This window comes from Diabrotica undecimpunctata, chromosome 4 (genome assembly GCF_040954645.1).
Source record: "Diabrotica undecimpunctata isolate CICGRU chromosome 4, icDiaUnde3, whole genome shotgun sequence".
Taxonomy (NCBI): domain Eukaryota; kingdom Metazoa; phylum Arthropoda; class Insecta; order Coleoptera; family Chrysomelidae; genus Diabrotica; species Diabrotica undecimpunctata.
This window is the reverse complement of record NC_092806.1, coordinates 66,056,695-66,077,620: the sequence shown is the minus strand read 5'-3', so window position 1 is coordinate 66,077,620 and position 20,926 is coordinate 66,056,695. Positions and strand designations below refer to the sequence as shown.

The window sequence follows — 20,926 nt, the reverse complement described above, 5'->3', positions numbered from 1 at the left end:
GGATGATGTTGCCATAATAAGCCACAACAAAAGGGTATTAAGTGAAAAAGCTATAGAACTGAAACGAGAAGCTGCTACGTTTGGTCTATATATAAATGAAAGCAAAACAAAATATATGGAGTGCACAAAATCAAATGAACATGAGAATCTGAAGGTAGACAACCATACCTACAAATATGCCTCCACTTTTCCCTACCTAGGCTCAATAATAAATGACAACAACAACATCAGTCAAGAAATACAAGCACGGATTCTTAGCGGTAATAAGTGCTTTTATGCATACAAAGACTTAATGAAAAGTAAGTTACTGAATCGTGAGTCTAAGCTGAGAATCTAAAAAACAGTAATTAGACTAGTGGTCACATATAGATGTGAAACGTGGACCCTCTCAACCACTGATGAAAATCAACTGAGAATATTTGAGCGCAAAATACTAAGGAAGATATTTGGACCAACCCAATGCAGCGATGGTTCGTGGAGAATTAAAATGAACCACGAGCTGGATGAACTAATGCAGAGCGCAGATATTGTCAGATTTGTAAAGTCACAAAGACTAAACTGGCTTGGTCACCTAGAAAGAATGCCAGATAATCGAGCTGTAAAAGTAGTCCAGAAATGAAAGGCCCAAGGAAACAGAACAAGAGGAAGGCCCCGTAAAATATCAACAGAGATAGGTTATATTCACGATTATTTTTGTAGTATCATTTTCATATCATATTATCATTATAATCATTATTATCATCAGATGGCACTATAGCACTTTGTAAACCTTGGGTTCCTTTAAAACACCCCTTTATCCTTTCCAGTTGGACAAATTCGTATGTAATTATAAGTTCAAATTGTTTCTTAATTATTTTTGTCAGATTCTTCTCGATCGACAATGACAAAATAAAATATTGAAGTCGTGGAGTATAATATAATTTTATTGACAGCTATTGAATTATTCCACCATAGTTGTTGTTGTGGTAAAAATTTATAATAGACTGCATCTCAAACTAGTTCCGAAGATATATTTATAATCTCATTAAAATGCTACGATTTATCAAATAAGTTTATTGTCCTCAGCATAAAACAAAAACCTTTTACTTATGAAATCTGCCAAATATAATTGGAGCCAAGGAAATGATTGCAGGCATTTCCTTTATAAAATATTAGGCAATAGTTTGTAGGAAGGTAAACAAATTGTAATTAAGCTACTAATCGATATGTTTCACAATTATACACGGTGAAACTCTACTATATTGCAGGTGATGTTGGGAGTTCTATCATACATGTCATTTTAGATAAAGTTCGGCTGGGTATCCATATTAATGATTGTCGTAGGTAAACATGTCAACTCTCCTTTGTGTAATTCTATACACCTTTTTTATCTTCTTATGTAACTTTAAAATAGTGTAAATTATTATAATCTACTGCAAGTAGATTCCTTGGGAGCAAACTTGAATCGCAGCTATATTTATAATCTCACTAAAATGCTACGATTCTACAAATAGGTGTATTGCCTGATGCATAGAACAAAAAAATTTTACTTTTGAAAGCTGGCAAATTTAATTTGAACCGAGGAAATGATTGCAGGCATTTCCTCAACAAAATATTAGGCAATAGTTTGCAGGAAGTTGATTAAATTAGATTAAAGATTAGTGTTAGATTAAAAATTAATGGACTAAGTTGTGATTGAACACCAGTCAAGCCCTTATCTTCTCCATCCTTTCACTACAATCTCTCTTAAATTTTTCTTAGGTTAGGTTAGTTTAGGCTAGAGTTCAAGTTAACATTATTTATCTTATTTATGTGTCCCTTGAGTCGACAGCGTCGTATTAGGAGACCTACGATAATTCGCAGATCATTCCTATACTTATCTAGTAGATTTTTGGATCTCTTCTTAGAAGATTCATTTATAAAAGCCTTTGAATTTTTAAGATCTATTTGTTCGTACCAGTGGTTACGTTTCATCCGTTCCACCCAGCCGATATTATTTTGGCAGTGCTTCCTGCTATTCAATTCCAAATTAATGCTTTTAATGCCGACTGGCTTTTACATAAAATTTTTATAGATTTATCCTTGCAGTTTTTCTTTAGTGGTTCCTGCAAAGCACATCTCTATAGAATAAATTTTAGATTGGAAGATAGTAAAGTGATTATCTAGACTTTCATTAAGGCTTAGCTTTATTTTCTCTTTATACAGTGTATCACAGAATACTAAGTGGGAACTAAAATGACATGAAAGAGAACTCACCCCCATCAACCCCCTAGGCCCCACCCACCACAATCAAGAAAGTTTAAATTGCAAACCACTACTACTTGTGATACATCATTAAAAAGACTATAAAAAATGCTATCCAATGGTATAAATAATAATTATACAGGGTGAAGCAATAATTGTGAAACTTTGGCTTAAATGAAAAACAATAAGGTTTTTGTTGATTATGGTGATGACCCTGTATAATTATTGTTAAATAATTATACAGGGTCTATAAGATTTCTCTTGAATCTTTAGTTATTCTTTCACACATCCTCTTCTTACATTTTTTATACAAATTGGAAGTGCAATTCGGTCCCATTTTAAGCTTGCTTCTTAGTTTATTATGTTTTATTTTACCATATTTAGGTTTTGTGTATACAAGATAAGCTTTTTCTTTCACACTTAATCGTTTATTTCGATTTTTTTTTAATTCTTCCTAGGTGTTTCGTCTTCTTTTCAGTCCTTCTTTTACATTTTCGTAAAAAACTTCTTCAATTATTTCTTTTTCAGCTGGTAACGTCCCTTCATCTGATTGTGAGAATACTAACGTATCTGATAGAATGCCTAATGCTATTATAAGCAGAATATCAGAAGTAGCAAGTAACAGAAGTTATTGAAAGAAAAATAACACTAAAATGAAACTGAACAGGTCATGTAACAAGAGCAGTTGATGATCGGTGGATCGGTGGAAAAAGAATTTTAGAATGAAAACCTTAAATATAAGCTAACAGAAACAGACTAGACCGATAATAAAAAGACAAAAAATAAAGAGTGACTACAAATTGGATTCAGCCAAGCAAAATCGGACTAAGTGGAAAAGAATGAGAGAAAATAATCAAAGTTATAATTAAGAAATACATAAATATACCACATAAACCATAATACTGTTTAGTAAAGCATAAAGCATTAAAAGCTAATCTGCTCCAATCATATAAAATTGCTGCTACCTTTTAATAATCAAAGCAAAAAATTATTTATTTTCCTAATTTTACTGTTTCCGTAAGTATAAAATTAAACAGCATAGTTATCAACGACACCTCTTGTATAAATTAAATATTTTTTACATTTCATAAGTATTATTTCAGCAGAATCTATTATATCTTGTAATCTTGTTCATTATTTTTTTTATATAATTAAAACCGAATTTAGAAAGCATTTTTTAATAAACGAGGACAAATATGACTCGCCATAATGATATACAACTTAATGCGATCCACAGTGGAATCCTCTTAGTCTCTCCATAGGGATTTTCTTTCTGATTTATAGATATTATTAAAAGAGGAAAACTGGCAGAATCCGATATGCCGCGCCATGTTTCCAGTGACGTGTTTCAAGCTTCATTGACTCACATTGACATCGACTCCAAGCCATGATTCATAATAAGGAAAACGATAAAAAGTATCGCAGAAGATTAGAATGTGTCTCGCGAGATACGTTTTCAATTTTTCACTAAAAGGAAACGAACCGAGTGAACATTATTGCGATTGAAAATCCGGATGGTTTAAGGAATTTTTTTCGGCAATGCGTTTTTGATCTCCTCGATATTATTAGAGCTGAATACTTTTGAGATTACAATAATCGACTTTGAAGGCCTGTAGTAGATGTGCTATATTATGTTTCATTTTTATTATGCAAGTACTTCTCATATAATTATATTGTTTTATTGACTTTCTAAGATTTATTAGTATTGTAATAGAACGGTAAGTTAATAAACGACTTAAATACTTCTCCTTCGTCTTCTTTTATTTAAAGATGTTGGCAGTGTTTATTAAAGGTTGATTCTTTATTTTCTGCATATTATTATTATATTTCTACATGTGGTTCTTCGGCTGATTGGTATTTTTTCCCGGAAAATTCTAAATATTTTGTTTTCCGTCATTATATCAATGTGTCAGATTTAATACTTCCCGTGTTGTGCCTGTTTCATATCTTGTCTCTGCGGTGAAAGTCATGATAGGCTGCGTTACACTATTCTGCTTTTAGGCTATGGCTCCACGAGCGACAGATTGTCGCTAGCAGTAGCAGTAAAATTACGACGGCAGTAAAGCAGTAAAATCATGGCTACACGAGCGACAGTTTACAGCGCGCATATCGCCGCGTTTTGGTCTTGTAGTGGCTCCATGAGCGTTAATATGACGCAGCTACAATCAGTGGTATCTTGTCCGTTTATATAGTGTCCGTGTATATAGCAGATAAAATAAATAAATAAATAAACAAGTAAAATAAATTCAGACCAATAATACAATAATATAGTATGGATAATCTATCATTTCCACAAAAAGTTGCTTTAATATTGGCATTGCACCGTCGACGTAGGGTTAAAAAACAACGGAAATGGTGGATTCATCCTGTTCTAGTGCCTAGACAGACAGAGGGAAATTTTTTTCTTTTACACAACAAATTAAAAGAATATCCTGACAAGTTTTTTGAATATTACAGGATGTCAGTGTCTTCTTTTAATTTTTTATTATGTGAAATAGAAGATGTCATACGAAAACAGGATACATCAATGCGTGATAGCCTAAGCCCAAAAGAAAAATTAGCAATTACCTTAAAGTAAGATTTCAAATTACATATTTTATAATCCTATACATGTATCTACCTAAACCTAAAAAAAAATAAAATATTTAACTATTTAACTTTCCTTAGAATAAAAAGGTGCCGCCACCACTTCTTACCGCTGCGTATTCTGTAATTCGCTACTGAATTATCAAGTAGATCGACGGCTCCCATATGTCAATTATATTCACCTATCATATTGGGTTAATGTAATGAATCTTCCTTTTCCAATATCTAACTTGCTTTTTTATGTTACAATAATTTAAAAAATCTGATGCGACATAAAATCTGCTTTGTCGCATTTCTTTATTTATGAATCACGCCAAGCTATCGAAAACGAAACAGTACTGAAGGATAATAAAATTTTACTATAAACAATAATTATTAAATTTTTATTTATATTACATGATTAGACAACCACTTATATAGAAATGAATCACCAGTTCGAAGAAGGAAATCCAAAAAATAGATTTTCGGGAAATCAATAAAAACTGTTTATTCTCTCTATTCAACTTTTTCTTGTTTAATAAGAGCATCTATTATAAAGTACAGTTTAATACGGTTAATTGGGATTGAAAAAAACCATCCATTGATTTTTGTTATCTAGAATACCGATAAAGAAAATATTGGATTTATTTCTTTCTTAGAACTTATAATTTTTTGTTATGATTTGAGACACAAAATTGTATGAAAAAACTTTAAAGTAATTTATAAAAACAAAGAAACAACTTAACAAACACAGAGAAATAAAAAAAAACTAAAACAAAAATATCCGATTGGCAATTACCGCTACAAGCGACAAATTACTGCTATTTATAGTGGAGCCACAAACGCGCTGCAAATTACTGCTAAAAAATAGGTCCGGATCTATTCGAACGCGATACGACCTTTACGACGCGTCTCGATCTACAGCGCGTGGAGCCACTCAGTATCACTGCTGTTGTTTTCATTTATCAAGCTACATTTTACTGCTGCTGCTAGCGACAATATGTCGCTCGTGGAGCCATAGCCTTTGACTACAAGCTTATGGGATATTTTTAATGGATCATTTGACCCAGCATGAATCACATATAAATCAATACTGCAATATGCACTAAGAACTTGGGAAACTATGCCGCCAATTCTTTTAAATACACAAAGCATGGGGATTAAAATTAAGGGTTGCGCCTTAGATTTCTTACCGCTATCCTAGCCAAAATGTACGGCGTTGCAAAAAAATTATTCTATATACCGATTCGAAACTGTGTGTATGAATGCCGTACTGTGTCAAGTTACCGAAAATGGGGAAAAATTTTCTGAAAATAAAAAATTTTCTCTGCTCATGGTATCAATATTATTGTGTAGCATTAGGTCGCAGGCCATTATTTTTGTATTACCTACCTAAGTTATAAATGCCGTACAAAAATGTTTGGGCAAAAAAACTTACCCCTTTGAGTGGTAAGTTTATCTTACTTGTGACTCACATGGACCGATAAGAATTGACGGTATAGTTAAAGTTGTTATAACATATTTTAGTACTGTTTTATATGTTATTCACACTGGCTCAAATGGCCCATTAAAAATCTCCCATGGGCTTGTAGACTATTTCTTTTGTTACTTGTTTTCTCACATCTTCCTCAATATTTTTATCACGTGATAACTTGATTTCGAGGTCACTTAGTATCATTTTTTGTTGGAATTTCATTATTCTTTTAAAGTTGCTTATCTTCTTGTGCAGTTAGAGACCACATTGACCCCTTTTATTCTATTCATATTAGCAGATCGAAATAAATCAGTTGACGGTAAACCAGTCCATTTTCTAAGATTTGTCAGCCAGGATATACACATAACCAAACTTATATGAAATCACCATGTATTTCAAACTAATATTTATTTCTTTTGAAAAACTTGTTTTTTATGTGAAGAATAAAGGTTTTTATTAAAAGATAACAAACCGATAAAACAATTAGATAAAACAAGATTTTACAAGAGACAAAAAAAACTTTCTCGTTTATTTACATTTAGAGTATTTTAACTTTTTTAGTGCTTAAGCTCGATAAATAATGGTTATAGTTTATACTATTACAACAATATTTAAGTAAAATAAACCGTTTCGTTTAATTTGCCGTTACGAGCTCTTTATTTGTAAATTATTTATCATGAGTGGCACTTACGAGCTTGTCATTTTTGTCAGCAGTATGTTCCAGGTATTACAACATAATTGCTCGGAAAAAATAGTTACCTATTTTTTTTTAATACAAAAAAGAATAAATGTTTATACTTTATTTACTAAACATATTAATACATATTAAAAAGATACTTAAAGAAATGAATTTGACTTCTAAAATACAAAAATAACTTAACTTATTTGCTGTTCTTCTCTACACTCGAATATGGCAATTGATCATAAAATGGATGAATATCCCTTGGCAAGACTGTTTTCAGTTCCTGTAAATGTTGATATTTTTTTTGCGCTATTGGAAGTGGCTTCGAATAAAGTTGTTCTATAGTATCCATCTCAGAAGGCTTTTTTAAAATTCCCCGAGGTATTTCTCTGTATTCCTCATTAAAATCTAACTTTACCCGAATTTCACCATCTGGAGTATATTTGATACATTTTATATTAGTAACCAAGGGGTCCCCTGCCTTAGACCCCGGCCTTAATGATGACAGGTAATTTAAACTGTTAAATTAAAAAAAAAAGTAAAATCTAACGTTTCAACGTAGTAGGGCTTAGGATTTGTTCTAGCCCTTTGGCAAGCTTCCGTATATGCACAAGGTGAATAAATATCCCTATTTTTTAATGCACACTCAATTTTGGCGTGCATGTGGTCAACTTCCATTTGGGTATGGCATTTAGTCAGGTACTTTTGATATATAAATATTCCCGTTTTTACAGAAACTATCATTGGAGTATTAGCCATAACACAATTCCGATTTTGATATGTGCATCCATCCGAGTACAGAATTATTCTTCTGCAACTACTTTTATCCACTTTGTTTATAATAAAATTATGAAGGATTTTGGCAAATTCGTCTGCCGTAACACCTCCTTGTGTTTTGTCCCAAAGAAAATTATAGCCGTCTGAAGATTTCAGGTCGTAAATACAAAGATTGTGTACTTTTAACTTGGTTTTATAATAAAGCGCAGAAGCCTGCAAGACAGGACATAACAAGACAGCCTGAAGATCCATTGTCAATACCATCGTATTTTCAGATTTTTCTGTTTTATACGTCTGTTTATTTTGACGGGCTGTATCCTTAACAAATGCTTTCAAATGTTTGGTGTAAACTTCCTCTGAGATATTTCCAACTTTAAAAGAGCAGCATGTCTCACACTGGTCTTTTTTGGGAGAGAATAATGAAAGATTTTCTTCTTTAAACATAACTGAAAAAGTGCAAATGGAAGCAACAAATCGAATGTTATTTGATTCACAGTACTTTTTGTATTCCCTATGTAATGCAGCTTTGGGTGCCAGAAAGGTTCTAAATACAATTTAGTAGAAGATTTTCGGCAATAATGCGATTCCAGTTTGGGTAAACTTTTTAATTTATTTATTTTCTTGTTGTGGAATTGTTTTCTTTCTTTCTAGATTCAGTTCTATTATTTGTAGCTGTTGTTTGAAACTTTTTCCAATTAGCTACGGTACACTCACCCACGGAAGTAGTGTTTAGAAACATCTTCTTGCATACTTGCAGTCGTGCCGAATGTGTAGAAGAGTTTAAAAAATATTGCAGGCTATCCTTGCGATGAAATGAGATTTCAGATTCAACTGTTCTTCTTTTTACCTGAAAATTTCACCTTAAATGTTTGAAAATTTCTCTTCTCGAAATTTGATAAAACTTTCTACATTTTAGTTTAGCGGTCTCTTTTCTTGATTTACTGCAATTACATGGAGGTTTCAATTTTCTTTTGGGCCTTTTTACATCAAACAAACTTCTACCATCACCTTGTATTCTTCCCTGATATTCTTCACCACGCATTCGTTTGATTCCTGTAGCCAGAGATTTTTATTTTTTGTTTTTACTTCTCGTTTTTGCTGAAACAGGTTCTACTTCACGTTCAGAATCAGGATTTGTGTTTACTTGTTAAGCTTCCTCTTCATTGTAATTATTTTCAGATTCCCTATTGTTATCTGAGGAAAACCTATTCTTTTCTACCTCTATCAAACTTTCTATCTGATTGGCGTTAAATGGAGGTTTCGGTTGCACTGTTCGACTCTTTCTCTGTTATGATTTGCTGCCGACTTGCATCTATTCAAAGTGGAATCTAGCAAACTTTTATATCAAATTCCGTAGTTTCTTCACTTTTCTCTAAAAGTTTTCTACTACTACTACCACTCATTGATGGATTGTCAACACAATATTTTGGAGGTGCAAAAAAAGTACTTACATCGTTCTCTGCAGGTTGTGTATTGGCAATAGCCAGCTGTAGTATTCTGTTGCCTCGAGAATTAGATGCCATTGAACGTCTGAAACGAATAACTATAATTGTTACTTAAAAATTGGTACACATTATTTACATGAAGATTATTATCACGAAAAATGAAAAACTCGTATCTACAAAATTTTTTGACAATGCATCATTGACCATGCTGCTTTAAGGTTAATGTAATGGCAGTTAAGAGGTTTTCATCATTAATACTACTACTACTAAGTTTTTATTTATATCTTGCAGTTTAAACAAAAAAACTTACCTTGCTATCTACACGAGTGAACGCTGAAATTAATATAGATATTATTTTACTACCAAAATATAAATGCCGACAAGCGCGTGGTAACTAATAAGCACTTCCGAGGTTTTCATTCACAGGAATTCTATTTGAATTACTTACATGATTTTCATTTTGTGCACTAGATAGCTCTGTATTCAAAAAAGACTGTATTTCATATTATAAGATCATCAGATACGTGTTTTTCAGTAATTTGTATCGTCAGACGATAAGTAAATAAAAAACAATTTAAACATTAGTCGTTGTTTTAAATTGAAATTTTTTATGTTATTGACTTTAAAATAAGTGGTTTTAACTTATTAATTCAAAAGTTTATCGTTTTCTATAATTTTTATGTATTAGTAATAAAATTGCTTTAAAATATTCTTTGAATTCGTATGTTGGTGTTTTTAAATTCGCTTGAAATATTAAGAAATATCAGATGATGTCATTTGGTTGTGTGTACGACTACGTCTAGGGTCTCTCTTGTTCTCAATATTCTTTTGTAGAATTAACTGTAGAAGTCGGTATGTTCTTGGAATGCCTTCTTGAAATCAAATGCCTTCTTGGAATCTATGAAACATGCAAGCACATCGCAGTTGACATCGGTGATTCCCTTTGGTAGAACTTTGCTAGAATTGAAAAGTACTTCCTTCGTCCTGCACTGAATCCAAATTTAACTTCACTTATGGCTCATTAAACTTATTGTTGTATGTTCTTTGCGTTTCCTAGCGTTGGCTTTTTTGGGAAATAGAATGAATATTGATAGTAGCCGGTCTTTTAGTCAGTGACCATGTGACAAAAATTGTATATGTGGGCTTATGTGGTAAGCACCAATTTAACAAGAAAGTGTTTTGGCCGATATAGTGGCCAATGTAACAAAAATGGAAGATATGTGCTTACAACACAATACTGTGAGACTTAATGCAGCTTGGCTAACGGGCTATGTTAGAGGATGACCAATTAAACTCAGGAGGGATTCGGCCAATTTGCATGCCTCTAAAAGACAGTTACCTGGAAATAAATATGACCAACTGATAGAATTTAGGATAAGTGATCAAGAAAAGAATACTAAAATACCGAAAAAACTAAAAAGAAAATTGTGGGCGCTAGGAAAGTATCAAGGTTACTTCCCAAAGTATATTGTATTGCTGTAAAGGTTGCTTTAATTAATTTGTGAGAATAAGAGGGAAAAAAGGATAGCAATAAAACAGATATTATGTACAACCCAATTTAATCCCTACTTTGTTATGGGAAATATACAACTAACAATAAATTTAACCTATATTACCCTTTACCTATTATGTACAGTTTGTAGAGTACCTGACTTAAAAAAAAAATAACCCTGAAAGAGTATTTCTGCACTTCGGCTTTCGATTTCAATATATAAACAAGTTGAGTTGACATTATCCTGACGGCATAGAGAACTAAGGATTTTCCTGTGTCATTCGTTGATACAGGTATCTAACAACTGCTTGTGATAATTTTGGTGATAACGATATGTAATAAAGAAAATATGCAAAAAATTAAACGTCATTTTTTACTTCTATTATTACACTGTTGTTTGTTTAATACATATTTTTATCACTAAGTTTATCAAAAGCAGTTGTAAGATACATGTTTCAACGAATTTCACGACAAAGACTTTTTATGAGCTAATCTACTGCTCGTATTGTAAGCGCAGACAAATAACGTTGCTTAACGCATATAACCGATTAAGCAGATCAAGGTTCGCCAAAGAAAACCGTTTGGTAGTGGATTAAAAATGATTTTTTGATAAAAATTGGTCTTTCTAAATAGACATAATTATTTCATTTTCACGTGCGATTCGTGAATACAGATTTATTTCTAGAAAACTTTATACAACATCATGTTATACATTTGCTCTATTAGTAATTCATACATTCAGTCTTGTGGAAGGTAATGCAAGGCATCGCTTAAAAAAATTGTCTTAGATTGCCCAAATGGGACTAATATTTAAGCCATAGAATGGCCACGGAGAAATTTAATTTGAATCCATTCAGCCACTTAGGGATAGTATGGTACAATGAAAATTTTATATAGACGTCCTATTTTATCGAATGTCAGACATTTTTTTAAAATATTATTTACAGTTTTTTTTTCATTTTTTATTCTATCCTTTTCTATATATCTACTCAACTATCTAAGTATTAATATTCTGATTCATCACAATATTTTTTGTGATTCTTCATTAAGATTCTTCATTGATCTTTTTTCTTTTTTACGTAACTATCAAATGTTTAAAAACCATGTATCATTGCTAAATTTATCTCCTTGTGGGAATCTAGTATAGCGTATGTAAGTTTCAATGGAATGTTTCCATGACCTGTATTTGTTTTCCACTGTGATACAGTGGACTCGCCCTAAGAAGTCTAAGTGACTGAAGAGCTCAGACATTTTAACTCAGTCAAGTCAAAGACGCATTTAAAAATCTAGTCAGAAATAAGTCACCCGCAATAGAAAATTTTCCAGCTGAACTATATAAAGAATGCAGAAAATATAATGGCACTAAAGCAGCTCATTTAAGAAATATGGACAGAAAAGTCCTTTCCTAGTGATTGGAATACTTTGCACCATATACAAAAAAGGATATATCTTTGAACGCTCTATCCACAGAGAAATTACGCTGTTAAATGCAGCGTATAAAATATTTTCCGCAATATTATGCCACCGTATGGAACCATATGAAGAACGAATAGTAGAAAAATAGCAGACTGGTTTTAGAGGTGGTAAATCGACAATTTATCAGATTGCAACCTTGAGATAAATTTCAGAGAAAAACACTGGATTATGGCGTAGATACTCATCACATATGCACTACAAAGCAGCCTACGACTTTAGAAATGGGGGAGAAATGGTCAAAGCAATAAAAGGGCTAGGAATACCAAATCAGTTGATAAATTTAACAACACTACTTCTTAAAAAAGTTGAGTATAGGATATGAATCCAGGGAGAAATGTCTGAACCATAAAACAAACAGCGGGCTGCACCATGGAGACCCTCTTTATTATATACTGTTCAATCTGGTGTTAGAAAAGGTAATACGAATGTCACAAATCACAACCACTGGCTCAATATATAACAAATAAGTGGAAATCCTTGCCCTTGCTGAAAATATCAATGTTTTTGGGAGAACAAAAAACGCTTTACCAGAGGCGTATGTAGCACTAAAAAAATTTGCTATAAAGATGGCTTTATTAATAAACATCAACGAAACGAAGTACATGAAAATAAGCACGCAACCACAAAGTCCATAACCACTTGTTGTAGAAAACGACGTCATAGAAGCAGTGAACGAATTTGTATACCTGGCAGCGCTCGTTAACGCCGATAACAATACTACCGCAAAGATAAACCGCAGAATTTGCTGGATGAAGAACAGATGCTATTTTGAGCTCAATCACCTTAAATTAAATCCTCAATAATATCCAGAAATACAACGGTAAAACTCTACAAAACAATAATACGCCAAGTCCTAACATATGGTTCAGAGACCTGAACTTTAACAAAAAGTAATGAAAACATGTTAGGATATTTCGAAAGAAAAGTACTAAGGCGATTCTATGGGGTGATAAATGACAATGGAGTGTGGAGAAGACGATACAACTTCGAACTGTATAAAATATACCAGAAATCAGATATAGTAAAAAATTTTAGATGCAGCTGTTTCTACCTTAACAAATTTTATAAGAATGAAGTATCAGAACAAATAATATCTATTTCAGGTTCAATATATTTTTATAATATACTAAAATAGATACAGCTATTTGTATCCTATTAAGCCAAATACTTTTGATTAGAGTAATTCTTCTTTCCTTCCAAGTGAAATTACTCACTGTTCTCGTCTCCATGCATTATGAGCATTTACTTTCTTTAATAGCCCAAAAGATACAATGCAAAGCATTTATAATGAACAAAATTTTCCTAAAATTCTGATTTTAGCCATTTTAATGTTTTTGTGCAAGGTTATCTAGTGATTTTTTCTTAAGATTTGGGACTTTTTATCGGATGTAAATTAGCTTTTTTGAATACTCTCTTATTTATACACTTATCTGTTCAGAGTTTAAGAGCTTCTTTGATTTTGACTTCAAATAAGAAACTTTGACAGAGTTGCTAATTTTTACTTGCAGTTTGATGCATTTTGTCGTTTTAGTTTTGCTTTACATATTCTACTTTGTTTTCCAACATTTAACATATGGATAGATATGTAATTTTAATGCATCACTTAACGCAATTTGTAAATACCGCCTGGTATATAGATATATAGATTTAGTGTGGTGGCTGTTGGCCTATTCCACTGCAACCTTTTCAGATTTATTGCGGTCCTCTAATCCTAGATTACATTCCCTAGACTGACTGTTTAACAGGTCTAATAGCTTACAGACTGAACCTTCTATGCAGCCCTTTGCCGGCCGCTTTTCTTCGTCTAATGCAAAGAACCACACATTTGCCAGGCTGTCACACTGACATAAAATGTGCTCTGCTGATTCTTCTTTTAGATGACAGAATCAGCTTGAACTGCCTATTCAGCTTACAGTACCCTGTTTACAGACCTATTATGCCTTTGACTTTTTTCCTGTCTTTGCTTGATAGGTCTGCTATATCTGCTATATATAGGTTTGTGTTTCGCTATATTTTATTTGCTATATGTTGCTATAAATTGTCGATCATACCAAGAATATTTGTTTTTTTTTCCTTCCATAAAATAAAAGACCTTATTACTTTCAAAAATTTATTAAAGTCTCCTACACAGTACGATTGCATTATTATACAAAAGCTACACTAAACAGTTATCACAAAAATAAATACATACTTATTACTGAAAAACATTTTCTACAGAAACGACATACATCCTTCAAACATAGATCACACCATTCGTTTTTCATTTGAAAAATGCTTGTGATCTAAATTTAAAACTTTATTTAAAGAAACTATATATATTTGACTCTTTTAAATTCATACTTAAATATTAATAAAAAAATTTAAATACTGTTGAGAGTTGTAAAAATGACAAAATATTTTGAAATAGGAATCACGTGATATTTTTTTATGAAACAAAAATTAAAAATAATAAAATATATTGCAATTTTTAAAAAATATTTACAATAACTTTGTTATTTTCACTGGGAGTAGAATAAATTGTAAAATAGTGTTCCTTCATTTTTTACTTTAAAAACTTTATGTACCTTCTCTTGTTCTCAATGTTGTAAAATATGGCAGTGACTTTCTAATATATCACCATAAGAGCAATTAATCAATCAAAAACCAATTCTGTCATCATTTTCTTGGATTGTAATATTTTAAAGCTGATTCCACAGCTGCCTTAGCAAATTCGGTGCCACAAGGACTATCACCCCAAAACGGACCCGGACAACCTCTTTGTTCGAAACATGCTTCGGGATACATGTCACTATTTGCAGAGCAGCATGAAACAACTGCCCAAACACAATTACTAGGCCCATCAGTAGTTGGGGTACGTCTGGTGGTGGTTGTAGTTCTGGGAGTTGTAGGTCTCGTGCGTTGAGGTATTTTTGGTGTACGAGTTGGAGTCATTGGCCGAGTTGGTCGGGTTTGCCTATTGGGAGGAGATTGGGTTGGTCTTGTGGTAAAGATTTCATTTAAGGTATCTTCGTCTTGGGCTGAAAGCGGGATGGTGCCGCCATCTGTGGGAGGTCGTGCAGGTTTGTTATTATATTCTTTGTTGTTGTTGTCATTAGAACCTGAAATATAACAATAAAATTAAAATTTATGCAGAAAAGACCTTAAATGAATATAAAGAAATAATAGTTTAATCGATTTAGTAATGAGCCTGTGAAACAGGTCATACATTATATATATATATATATATATATATATATATATATATATATATATATATATATATATATATATATATATATCAATAATATCAATAATATAACTAAAAAATGAGTAACTTGAAGACAAGAAGACGAATAAAACATAATGTATTTTGTCACTACTATTCAATTCAATTTATACATGAAAAACATTTAAAAACAGAAAAAGGTATAAAATAAATGAAATATATATATATATATATATATACATATATATATATATATATAAATGTTCCGAGACAAATTTCCGCAGAGTTCAACCCGGTAGCCTGTTGACTAAGTTTAATATTAATTCTTGTAATAGTATTACTCTTAGTTTTAATATATATTATTTACATACTATATGCTGAGAATAGAATAGAATAGAAATAGATATCGTAAAACGCATAAAGATAGAACGTCTGAGGTGGGTAGGCCATGTAATGCGGATGGAGCATACCGACCCAGCTAGAAAAACGCTCCTTGATAGACCTATTGGTCAAAGAAGAAGAGGAAGACCCAGAACAAGATTCCTAGATAACATCGATGAAGACATGAGAAATATAGAAATACGTGCTTGGCGGAGGAAGGCGATGGATAGGGACGACTGGAGAAAAATGGAAAATCTTGGGGAGGCTAGGACCCACACAGGGTTGTAAAGCCAAAATGATGATGATGCTGAGAATAGAGCATTAGTAGACGTGGCTATTCTATCATACAGACAATACACAGAGTACAATGAAACAAATTGAACAAAAAAGGCTGTAATACAAACAGACTACTTGTGGTAGCAATAAGGATACAATAATGAGACATGCAAAGTGTTATGTTCGTTTTATATTAATACATTTATGCAATACAGGACTCGACCACAAAAACAACGATGACCAGTTATGGTGCCCCAACTCTAATGGATAAGGGAGCGAGCTGCTAATCACTATAAAAGGTGAAAAACCAACTATTTAGACTATATAAAGCTGGGCATTCACGTTTCAACTTGCAGTCCCACTTAGTAGGACTACTAGTTGGATATTCGTCTCCATTTATGCTCCGACTTGCTATCCAACTAGCGGTCCAATTTTAGTTCTAGTTATCCTTATCATTTGAAAAATGGACGAAAAAATGTTGGATAAAGAAATTATTTGTTAAATTATTGTGTAACGAAATTGGTCAATGTCATTGAAGAAGATGATTACAAAAACTACCTTAGAATGAACCACTTCACTTTTTCGCTGTAGCTGGAAAAAGTTGGTCTACTCATTTTCAAAAACTGAACAACGCCTTGTAGCAACTTTACGCTTACTGGCCACTGGAAGATCATTTGAGAATCTGAAGTTCAGCTGTAAAATATCTCCACAACTATTGGGAAAGGTGATACCAGAAACTTGCAGGACTATAATAATTTTTTGTGCAATTGAAAGTTATGTTTTATTATTTATTTGCGAACTTGGGATCTTTGCTCAGCGATGTCGGACACACAGCACTAATTGAGATTTTGTTTGGAGCTGATGTTGTAAGCAAATTGTATACAGGAAAGAAATATCAGTTACAAAATGATCTTGTAGCAAATTTACTATTTTAATGAGTAAATGATTTTGCGCTAACAAAAAGTAGATGATGATGAAGAATCGTGTATTTTAATAGGGGTAATTTTCGTGCAATTGAAAGTTTATTTTCTATTAAATATTTGCGTACTAGGGATCTTTGTGTAGAGTAATTCATAGAAATATCATACGTAACAGGTTCCGATTGTCAACTGACTGAGGAAATTTTGTTCCGACTCGTACCACTAGTTGTCCAACTAATCCAACCAGCCCACTCATGGTCCGATTTCAGATCCAACTGCGGAAGTTGGACCACTAGTCGGACTAAAAATCGGAACGTGAATAGCCTGTTTAATGGAAAACTAAACCAAACCTTTGTAATTTATAATTTTATCAAAATATCTATGGAAAATGTGGAGTAAGTACAGAAAATATAATGAAATAAAAGCGAATGGATGAATTAAAGCACTTTCGAAAAACTTTACATAATACTGTGAAAAGAGAAATATTCGTGCGCTTGATACTTAAATAGGGAATAGGCAGATTCATAAAAAAGTAGATGATCACTTCAAAGAGAGTGAGTCATGAGGAACTGTACATACTCCTACCTTATATGAACGCACCTATGCGGAATAAAAACTGACCATTAAAAAGTGTCTGCTTCCATTGTTTAACAATATACAGGGTGGGTTATCAAATTTGACTGAAATTTCTATTTGTCATAACTTTTGAACCGTAAGATCGATATGCCTTAAATTTTGGTCAAACGTTATACCACTTCCACCTAATTAATTAATTTATTTAAACTGGCAAAAAATTGGGTCCGGCTTGAAAAAATTAGTTCGTGTTTTTCGTAGAAAAAAATTTTGCCCTTTATATGGTTTTTGACGACTCTAATAAGAATTTTATAAATTATACAAATAGAAAATTAAAATGCCATATTTTTTTTCTCATACTATTACTTAATTTTTAATAAAAAAAAATAAATTTGACTATGAATTAAAAGTTTAGCAAAGTGAACCATCGATGTAAAAAATGTAACTTTTCATATAAAAATTAATTGTTTTTAATAAAAATTTATTTTAACATTTAACAAACAAACCGGTCCTGATTTGAACTGGAAAAGTCAGGAACGGTTATGAAAAATTAGTTCGATTGGTTTGAAGAAGAAATTTCACCCAGTATACGGTTTTTGAAAACTTTAATAGGAAATGTTTTGCCAATTTATAAAATTTCAAAAAGTACAAGTTGTTTTTAATAATACTAAAACATCGTCCTATATACCTACCTAATATTTGTTTAGTAATTTATCGATTTCTTTAAATTCTCAGAAATCTATTTTACTTTTTCTCAAAAGAAAAGACTATAGTAATAATCAGCTTTATTGAAGTTATACTTCTATACGCGCGCTCCACGTTGGAAATTTGTATGGGAGTGAATCTGTGAAATCATTACATATATAAGATAATGAGTAAGAGAGAGACAGAAGATATATTTTCTCTCTCTTCCTCTCTCGAATATAAAAATGTTCCTTTTGTATATATCATTTAATATTATATATATTATATAAAGATATATATACATATAATATTATATATGTAATAAAATATTTAGTAATATTATTATTTATGTGATATGTTTTGTATTATTTATTAAATGTTCATAATTATATTAGTCTTTTGTATTTAAAAATAATAATCTCAATAAATCACTGTATGATCCAGAACTGTCAATTTTGAAATAAGTTTGTGTCATGTCCTCGGTAGTATAGTAGTCAGTATCCCCGCCTGTCACGCGGGACAATGGGGTTCGATTCCCAGGGGAGGACTTTTTTATTAATAGTATTACATGGTAAATTAAACATGCGTAAGTAGAAAAGTTATGTATATTATTATCATTTTTAAATACTTATGAATATTGCATTTTAATTTGTATTGTATTATTATATTGAATTATGTTGCACTGTATTGTAGTGTATTTTTTTTATGTATATTATTGTCATTTTTAAATACTTGTGAATATTGCATTTTAATTTGTATTGTATTATTATATTAATAACAAAATAAACTATGGATTTTACTGCAGAGTATATGTAAAAAAATTTTTGCATTCAACTCCTTTCATACATATATGAAAATAAAAATATACATTTTCTTCAAAATATTGATTCAATCCTTCATTTACTATACTCCTATTACAGGTCAAAAGTTGTTTATTAATTGTTAGTAAGTTGTTATTAATTATGTTTCTCTTTCTGCTATGTCTTACCTATAGCATTACATATGTAATGATTGTGCAGATTGACTCCCAAATAAATTTGTAACGGCGAATGCGTGTATAGAAGTGTAACTTTCACCGGCAGTCCCACTGGACTGCCACACCCGTTTTTTTTTTCAGTTATTAAAAATATAACTAACATTTAAAGTAACCTGCATTTAATCTGTGGTTCAGTTTGCCAAACATTTAATTCTCAAATTTGATTTTTATTTATTTTTTGATTTTTTTAATTAAAAATTAAGTAATCTTGTGAGAAAGAAAATAAATATGCCATTGTATTTGAATATTTGTCTAATTTATACAATTCTAACAAGAGTTTCCAAAAACTGTATACAGGTTGAAATTTTTTCTACGGACAAAACGAACTAATTTTTTAAAACCGGTCATGATCTTTCCCAGTTTGAATAAATCAAACTGGAGAAAAATCAGGTCCGGTTTGTTTGTTAAATGTTAAGTTGAAAGTTTGTTTAAAAAACTTAATTTTTTAAGAAAAGTTACATTTTTTACATAGATGTTTCACTTTGCTAACTTTTAATTCATAGTCAAATTTGATTTTTTAATTAAAAATTAAGTGTGCGTGTGGGGAAAAAAGTACGTCGTTTTAATAACCTGTTTGTCTAATTTATAAAATTATTACTAGAGTTTTTAAAAACCGTATACATGGTAAAATTTTTGGAACACTTGACATGGAACTAATTTTTTAAAACCAGACCTGATGTTTTTCACATTTAATCAGTTCCGGTTTATTTGTTAAAGGTTAAATTCAATATTTGTTCAAAAAAATTTAATTTTTGCAAGAAATTACAATTACAAGAAGTTACATTTTCACTTTGCTAAACTTTTAATGCATAGTCAAATTTAATCTTTGAATTAAAAATTAAATAGTCGTATGAGGAAAAAAATAAATATTGCGTATTAATTGTTTATTTGTTTTATTTATAAAATTCTTATTAGAATGTTTAAAACCGTACATAGCGTGGAATTTTTGCTATGAATAAAACGAACTAATTTTTTAAAGCTGCACCTGATTTTTTCTAGTTTGAATAAATCAGTTAATTAGGTGGTGGTAGTGTACCATTTGACTAAAATATGAGATATATCGAACTTACTGTTCAAAAGTTACGACGAATAGAAATTTCAGTCAAAATTCGCAACTCACCCTGCATATTATTAAACAATGGAGGCAGACACTTTTTAACGGTCATCTGATATTCGCCGTAGGGGCCTCCCTACGAGGTAGGAGTATGTACAGTTCCTCATGACTCATCCTGTATTAAAAACAAGAATGCCTACTTTAACTGATAAAAACAATAAAAATTATTATACCTAATTTAAATCGTAATTTACCTTTATCCCACACTGGTCTATCATCCTCATCGTCGAAATTGAATCTGTCTTTCACAGTCATGGTGGTTTTCATGGGCGTTTCTGTGGTGATAGGATATTCTTTTGGTGGAAGATAGGAAGGAGCTACATATGGTGGTTTATCATAAGGCTGTGGAGCAAAATATATGGGAATTCTTCCATTAGAACCGTAAATCGGAATAAAGTAGGGTCTGTTGAGTTGGTATACCGGTGGTTTCCAAACAGAATAAGTTACAAATCTGTAAATAAAAAAAAAATTGTACAAAAGTTATAAAAGCAGTGATAAAATAAATCAAATACATGATTCGATAAATACTATAAATTAAAAAAAATTATATAAAAATATATTATATAAAAATATATATTGTTTGACATGTCAATACAGAAATGT

The 20,926-nt window shown here is 31.4% G+C and overlaps 2 protein-coding genes across 7 annotated transcripts in view; one reads left to right on the top strand and one right to left on the bottom strand.

Moving 5' to 3' along the window:
* LOC140439614 (uncharacterized) overlaps nucleotides 1–20,926 on the top strand; it is a 1,046,430-nt gene that overhangs the window by 239,487 nt on the left and 786,017 nt on the right. The gene's annotated exons all lie outside the window — the stretch shown is intronic.
* Nucleotides 14,228–20,926, bottom strand: part of hdly (hadley) — a 359,652-nt gene continuing 352,953 nt past the window's right edge. For all 4 annotated transcript variants that reach the window (XM_072529637.1, XM_072529638.1, XM_072529639.1 and 1 more), the window contains 2 exons: nucleotides 20,518–20,774; nucleotides 14,228–15,232 (listed from right to left, as the gene is read on the bottom strand). In XM_072529637.1, coding sequence (XP_072385738.1) covers nucleotides 14,790–15,232; nucleotides 20,518–20,774 — 700 coding nt within the window. In that variant the 3' untranslated portion in view covers nucleotides 14,228–14,789. The remainder of the gene's footprint in view (nucleotides 15,233–20,517; nucleotides 20,775–20,926) is intronic.